This window comes from Tarenaya hassleriana, unplaced genomic scaffold (genome assembly GCF_000463585.1).
Source record: "Tarenaya hassleriana unplaced genomic scaffold, ASM46358v1 Cleome1, whole genome shotgun sequence".
NCBI classification, from domain to species: domain Eukaryota; kingdom Viridiplantae; phylum Streptophyta; class Magnoliopsida; order Brassicales; family Cleomaceae; genus Tarenaya; species Tarenaya hassleriana.
In genome coordinates, this window is record NW_010960187.1 from 1,719,164 (window position 1) to 1,726,562 (window position 7,399).

The following is a 7,399-nucleotide window of genomic DNA, read 5'->3' on the forward strand; positions in this document are numbered from 1 at the left end:
CTTGTCCTGCTGAAACAATCAAATGGTAGCTGTTGGTTTTGGGTTTAGATGTTCACCGGGACATCTCTCTGGTTTAGTGGATATGAATCGTTGTCTAAGTTTCCTTTTTCATGCTTTGATATGTTTCTGGTGTTTATTAGTGTCTCTCATATTCTCTCTTTCACCCTCTATGAAAGGTGTTATGCGCGTCTGCATCCGAGGGCTGTGAACTGCAGGAAGAAGAAATGTGGTCACAGCAATCAGGTATGGCTTCTTTAGACTATCTTTTTTGTTTGTTTTTGTAGTGATGAGTTCGGCTATAGAGAGTGACTGTAACACACATCCCATTGAATCCTTCCTGCAGTTGAGGCCAAAGAAGAAGATCAAGTGAGGTGTGCCTGCTTTGAAAAGCTTGATTGTTTTCTTTTTGTTTTGTTCCTTCAAAGTGAAATGCTCTGCCTATATAAACTCTGTTCTAGTGGATGAAACTAATTTAATGTCACAGTCTCTCTCTCTCTCCTAAATAAATTTTAAAGAAGAAAAGCTTTCTTCAATGAGGTCTTCATGTTCCACGCAGTTCAATGGCGGCTCAGTCGTTGGTTGTAATCCATTATTGAATGCTCTCTCTACCCTCAGATGTGTTATCGTTAGGGTCTGGTTATGTTTCATTTCAATTGCTTTTTGGGTTTGAATGGTTTTCAATTTTAGTCAAGGACATTGTGCTCATGCGAAGTGGGGCACTCATGAATGACTGTAAGTGTAAAGCTGTTCGGGGTTATCGGGTGTTCCAGTCTTGGCATTGCCCCATGCGGGTGACCTGAGGTCTCGGTCTCGGTCTTGCTCTCATGAAAGTAAGTCGGGTAATCACGGGTTACGATTAAGGGTGCTCGTTTGATGAGTGGGTAGAAGTCGCGGAAGTGATGGCAATGGGATTGTGTTCGTGTTTGGATAATCCAGATATTACCCACGAGTTATAGTAAAAAGAATAATGATATTTTACCTATAGATTTTATATATATTAAATACAAATCTATTGAAATTTCGAGTTCTGATTTGGTTAATTCAAAATTTTCTAATATCCCACTTTAACTTTCACGTATGATATATATATATTTTTTGAATAAAATTTGAAATTTTTTGTATCTGAATTTGAACCACGTGAGAGGAATTTTGGATACCCGACCGAACATGTCCACCACCCCTTACGGTCCACTCAATGGGCTCGGTCCAAAACGGACATGCAATCTGGTAATTACGCTTTTACCATTTTGTCCCTCTCAACGCAATCGCGTCGTAAGGAAAAGTAATAATTTAATAGGCCCATGAGGCCCAATAATTCTCACGTATAAAGCCCTTGATTTTACCTTTCGGCGCCATCTGAAGCTCACGTTCCCGCTCTCCGTCTCTTCTTCTTCGCTCCATTTTCTCTCATCAGTCATCATCGAAAACCTAATTTCAGGGATCAGTTCACCGATCCATCCTGTGCGATCAGGTAATGCTTTTTCTCTTCTTCTTTGTCGTGGGAAAATTTTCTGAAGAAAACCTCAACTGTGGAGTTTACAATTGTTTTCCCTTGTGTCCGTTAAGTTCTCTCTTTCTCTCTCTCAAATGTTTCGTTGTGTAGATATTGCTTTCGGTTTGCTTAATACTGTGTGGGAATATCTTGATTTACGGATTGATTTTTTACTTTTCCTGTTCGGCGTGATGATGTTATTCCCGGAGGCTTGCGAAAAATCTATAGATTTATACTTCAGTGAGAAAAATCTCATGATCTTTGATAGAGTAGTGCGGAACTTTCATGCTCTTTGAAATTTTGAATGAGATGTATTTGATTTTGACTTAACAGGTAATTGATGAGTAATTATCAACCAGGTTTGCCTCGAGTTTGTCCGAATTCTTAACTCTCACTCAAGTAGTAAAGCGTGATCCTTGATACAGATATGGATACTTCAAGCCCTGCGGCTTTTGTGAATGGAGCCCTGCTGAGGCGTTACATAGGTCAGAAGGTCCGAGCAGTCGTACAAGTCATACGGTCTGATGTCGGATCTGTGGTCGGGAAATCGACCGATGATCAGCAGATCATCGCTAGGGGTTCGCCTCCTGCGCCTCTTACTACCTACCTAGAGGTCATTGGAATTGCAGAGAGTGATAATGCCATTAGAGCTGAAATATGGACCAACTTTGGTGACAATTTCGGTATGCATCTTTGACCCTTTTTCCTAACGTTTCCTTGCCAAACTGATTCCTTCGAATGTACCATTAACATATCAAATTATACGATCATATTCTAAGGTCTCCTCTAAGCTGATGATAGAACGAGCATTGTCTTGATTCTTGTGGCTTGACCGCTTGAGGCACATAAAAACAGTCATTGAAATCTGAGAAAAACATGAACTATTTCTTTCATACATGGTAACCTGAATAGGCTGCTATTGAATTTGAATCCCCTTTGTATCCTTCCATGAGAGTTCTTGTGGCATAACATGCATATAACGTATCTATCCTCGCTAAGCAATGTTAAATAGCACTAAAAGCAATTGAATAAGCTGAGTCATTGGGGATGTGATGCTGATCTCTCTTGTAGTTGCACGGTGAAACCTGACAAAACCCGATTGCTCATACATCTTGTAGCGAAAAAATATGTTTTGTAATATGCTCTCGGAACATTTTGATTACCGGCTAGAGGGCTTTCCTCGAGTTATCTTCTTGCCTCTTATTATGCTCAATTTTTGTTGCAGATACAAACAACTACAATGAGCTGTGTAAGCTTGCAAATGGAGAGTTCAAGGACTTGTTCATCTAACGGTATGAACATAAAAGTTATATTAACCTTTTGTTTGTGGATCTACGGGCGATTCATCTCACTTTTTCTATGTCATGATTGAGCCATTTTCAGATTTTGGTTCAGTTCGATCCTAAATGACTGTCATTAGTAGTAATGTGGTTATAATGTGAGTAAGATCCATTAACTTGTGAACATTAGTAATGTTATGATGAATTCTTACACTTTCCCGTTCTTTATGGTTCAGATGAAATGATCAGTGAGCGGATTACGATATAATCAGCGCTTAATCTGTACAAGTTCTTGCTGGAAAAAACTCATGTTTCCTCATTCTTCTGTCAATGTTAATCTTCTTCCTCCTATCCGTACTTTGCTTGAAGAGTTTCTGTTCTTTTTGTTTTGTTTTCTCTTTGCCTTTTGTCCTTGCCATGGTTTCCATGGTTGGTCTTTGTCTTTGTTTTGGTGTAAAAATGTCTAGCGTCCACTTATTTTGCAATATAATGTATTTTAATTTGGACATGTGAAGCCCCAAGAGAATCGAATAGCATCTAGTCTTGTAAAAATCGAATTTGATTTAATCTAATTGGGTTTCATTTGTTAAGATCTAATTAATTGAAATAGAAAATGAAATGTTTTTAGTAAAATATAAAATTCAATTAGAATTTGAAGAAACAAGGGTCAAAAGGTTTGGGTTGATCGAATATGACACATTGAAGCTATTGGGCTCAAGTCAATGTGGATTGCTTTATATAGATTGTGAGCAAAGAGGTTTCGACACTTCAATTTTTTTTTTCGTTTTTGAAGTTTATAATCATAAAAGGAAAATTAAGGATTCATATATATGAAATATGAAGTATTTCTCCTCCGGCCACCTTCGGGTGCTTCACATCCCACACGTGTGGTGCCGGTTGTGCGTGTGGGTCGGGATTAGTCTGGGCCCTTTGGGCCTGGGATTACCCGGTTATCAAAAAAAAAAAAAAATATGAAGTATTTAAAAATATCCTGGCATTGGCCCATTGCAATAAATGTTATAACATTTTTTCTATAAAAAATAAAATTTATTCAGATGTGCGGTGGATGAATGAATATTTTAGTCTAATACTGTTTTATAAATTAAAGTTTATTATGCCAATAACAACAAAATTTTATGATAATTAAAAATACCAAATAAGTTTCTCGTGATGACAAAAAAAAAAGGAAGAAAAAAAAAACAAGGGCTCACTAGAAACAACTGTACCCAATAATTTCCCAAGCGCCAAATGATCCATTCTCTTGTAGTTTCCCAAAGCACACATGAACTAGGGCCCCAACAAAGTCTCCCTCTTTTCCCCACAACCACCGCGCCAAAATCTCTTCCTGAAATCCCTAATTAGGGTTTTCTTCCGTCGCACGAGCTTGTCTCCGTTGCGCTCCCCATCTCTCGTTCGAGGTACTTTCTCTCTCTGCCCTTTATTCATCTGTTAATCTCAGGCTTCTTGTTCATACGGGTCTTCGAACGCTCGCTGGGATTTGTTTTCTGCTCTTCGTCTCTCTTTTTTCCCTGATTTCGATGTAAAATTTCTCCGGTGGGTTTTGTTCATTAGGTCTCCTCTAGCTTCCGGGTTCGGCTTTTTCCGTTTCTCGCGAATTGGGGTTTTCATCTGTGCTAAGTTTTGGTGTTTTTTTTACATCTGTATGTAAGGATGATAGTAGATTTGGCTGCGTAAGTTTTGTCCTTGGAACATATTCTCTCCCGTGGTGGATTAACTTGGCATATTTAGGTTTGGGTTTTTGATTGACTTGATGAAATGATGTTTTAGAGTTTGTAATCTTTCCATGTAAGAACCCAAGTCAAGGAATGGTAGATATAAGCTGAGAATTCTCTTAACAGGTTATAGATTGGCAGCATAAGATTTCACTTGAGCGATGTGTTTCGGAGATATAACATTGGAGCTGGAGTTGTCTAAGTGGGAAATCTGAGATACACTTGTTATGTCTATCTTATGATAACCCCTCTCACTTTTGCCATGTTAATCGATCTATGATAATAAATGGCATACTTTCTCTTTGCCATGGTGTAATCTCTCTGCATCAGTCTAAGGCCTATAATATCATGTTTTGCTCGCTCTCAGGGTGACTCGTATCTTTCTCCTTTTTCTTCGGGGGTTGTTTTTGTTCTCATTGGATTGTTTGTTTCACCTGTTGAGCATCATTCATCCTCCCCTCTTTTGTCTACTGTTTGTCATCTTACTACTATTTTGTGACCCCGCCCCTTGTCCGCCTCATTCATTTTGGAACTCCTTGTTGCGGCGTGATGGCAGAGATTGAGTCGAACATCTTATTCTTCAGTTCCGTTAGCCTCTTATTCTTTTCTTTTTTGTCCGATCTTTTCCCAATTCTTTTCTTTCTGCACATGCTTCTTGCTTCTGTCTCTCCCCCGCAGTTGCAGTGCAAACTTTCTTCTTTAGATACGTAAGATGCCGAGGACAAGGACTGACGATGCAGAAACTCATTATTCAATGGAATCTGAGGAGAGGGTAGACCTTGATGGTGACAATGATCAAGAGGAGACTCTTGAGGAGGAGGTTGAGTACGAAGAAGTAGAAGAAGAGGAAGAAGTGGAAGAGATAGAAGAGGAAGTGGAAGAGGAGGTTGAAGAGGAAGAAGAAGGAAATGAGGACGGTCATGCGGCTGAGATGGAGGAGGAAGAAGAAGAAAAGAAAAAGCATGCTGAGCTCCTATCACTTCCTCCGCATGGTTCGGAGGTTTATCTCGGAGGCATTCCTACAGATGCTTCTGAAGAGGACTTGAAGGGCTTCTGTGAATCCGTAGGAGAAGTTACTGAGGTAATTAATACCTAAGCTTCAACCCTACAATATGAGCTGATGCTTTCGTGTCTTTTTTTTTATCGTGTCACTGAATGAGTTTTGTATGATGTCAACAGGTTAGGATAATGAGGGAAAAAGAGTCTGGTGATGGAAAGGGTTATGCGTTTGTAACTTTCAGAAATAAGGAATTGGCTACTGAAGCAATTGAGAGACTAAATAATTGTGAATTTCAGGTAAAATCACTCTTCCCAAGTTCAAACAAGTTTTAGTCATCTCAGTGGGATTCATGATTTTTTTTTTTTAATGTTTGAGGATTCTTCTGGCTCTTACTCTCTCTCTCTCTCTTAAATTCTTGTCATCGAATGTAGGGTAAAAGGATAAAATGTTCAACTACCCAAACGAAGCATCGCCTATTTCTTGGTAATGTTCCTAGAAGTTGGACAGAGACGGATATTAAGAGAGCGGCGAGTAGAATTGGTCCTGGAGTCCAGAATATTGAACTTCCAAAGGTCTGTCTCATCTTTAAGTTTCAGCCTATTCATTCTGTATTTGGTCTTTGGAATACTCATCTTTAAGTTTTCTGGTAATATTGTAAAGCTTTAACTTTTAAGAAGCTCTTTCGTTAACGTATTGGTACAATCTCCCTTAAAATTTCAGGATCCACAGAACATGGGCCGGAATCGTGGGTTTGCTTTCATCGAGTATTATAACCATGCATGTGCAGAATACGCGAAACAGAAAATGTCAGACCCAAGATTTAAGCTCGATGATAATGCCCCAACTGTTAGCTGGGCTGAATCTAGGAATGGAGAATCTACTGCTTCCCAGGTTTTGCTTCTTTAGATTCTCTCTCTGACTCTCTTTCGAAGAAGTGATGATATTTGTATGCCAATCTCCTGTCTCTACCTTAGTTACCTTACCAAACAGTTCTTCAAACCCCACTGCTCTATATATATATTTTTTTGTAGTTCTTCAGTTCCTGTGAGTTTTATTATTAACAGATTCACCTTATAATGGTCTTTTTGTGTGGTGAGTGGGATACAGGTTAAGGCACTGTACATCAAGAACTTGCCAAGAGATATAACCCAAGAGCGATTAAAGGCATTGTTTGAACATCACGGGAGAATCACAAAGGTGGCAATTCCACCTGCAAAACCTGGCAAGGAAGACAGCAGATACGGCTTTGTTCATTACGCGGAAAGGACAAGTGTCATGAAAGCTTTGAAAAACACCGAAAGATACGAGATCGATGGTATTGGCCTTTAATAAGCTCATAATCTGTTCTGGTTTTTCTTCCAAACAGTCTTTTCAGTATTTGTTTCTTCCATTACAGGGCACGTGTTGGATTGTTCGCTTGCAAAGCCTCAAGCGGATCAAAAGGCTCCTGTAGTTCAGAACCTGCAGAAACCACAGTTACAACCAAACTATCCTCCTCTTCTCGGTTATGGAATGGGTGCTGGTGGCTTTGGTGCTCTCGGTGTTGGTCTTGGGGCTGCTGGCTTTTCTCAAGTGAGAACTTCTCTAATCATCACCTCATTTACGTTTTCTCTCGTGAGAACCTCTCGAGAGGACGAAACCCTGGCTATTATTCCTAAACTCCCGGCCCAAAGACTGTAAAATAATGAACCAAATCCAGATGAGAATAAAACACAAAATCCACGTAAGATAACTAAATCAAAACCTTAATCTTCTCGGCCTCTTCCGGCTCCCGAGCTCCCGGCTTGATCTTCTGGGGCTGCTGCTTCGTTGGCTGTCCTCTTTCCTTTCCCCCGATGCTCTGATATGTGAAGTGTATCGGAGTCTATCACCTTGCTTCATTCATCTAGGGAAA

General features: G+C 39.7%; 3 protein-coding genes across 5 annotated transcripts in view; all 3 read left to right on the plus strand.

The window, feature by feature from the left end:
• LOC104804759 (ubiquitin-60S ribosomal protein L40) overlaps positions 1-533 on the plus strand; it is a 1,783-nt gene extending 1,250 nt beyond the window's left edge. Inside the window, exons 4-5 of the mRNA XM_010529142.2 lie at positions 177-243; positions 344-533. Coding sequence (XP_010527444.1) covers positions 177-243; positions 344-370 — 94 coding nt within the window. The 3' untranslated portion in view covers positions 371-533. The remainder of the gene's footprint in view (positions 1-176; positions 244-343) is intronic.
• Positions 534-1,348: 815 nt separating this feature from the next.
• Positions 1,349-3,280, plus strand: LOC104804847 (replication protein A 14 kDa subunit B). Its single transcript, XM_010529234.1, has 4 exons — positions 1,349-1,471; positions 1,918-2,175; positions 2,718-2,784; positions 3,009-3,280. The coding sequence occupies exons 2-3, from the start codon at positions 1,920-1,922 to the stop codon at positions 2,780-2,782; spliced, it is 321 nt and encodes a 106-aa protein (XP_010527536.1). The 5' UTR covers positions 1,349-1,471; positions 1,918-1,919; the 3' UTR covers positions 2,783-2,784; positions 3,009-3,280.
• A 759-nt stretch (positions 3,281-4,039) lies between these two features.
• The window catches only part of LOC104804892 (heterogeneous nuclear ribonucleoprotein R), a 4,812-nt gene continuing 1,452 nt past the window's right edge, over positions 4,040-7,399 (plus strand). The window contains exons 1-7 of one of the 3 annotated variants that reach the window (XM_010529258.1): positions 4,040-4,190; positions 4,632-5,586; positions 5,685-5,801; positions 5,937-6,077; positions 6,226-6,396; positions 6,613-6,820; positions 6,902-7,077. In XM_010529258.1, coding sequence (XP_010527560.1) covers positions 5,218-5,586; positions 5,685-5,801; positions 5,937-6,077; positions 6,226-6,396; positions 6,613-6,820; positions 6,902-7,077 — 1,182 coding nt within the window. In that variant the 5' untranslated portion in view covers positions 4,040-4,190; positions 4,632-5,217. The remainder of the gene's footprint in view (positions 4,191-4,631; positions 5,587-5,684; positions 5,802-5,936; positions 6,078-6,225; positions 6,397-6,612; positions 6,821-6,901; positions 7,078-7,399) is intronic. The other 2 variants (XM_010529266.1, XM_010529262.1) reach the window with 2 other exon arrangements.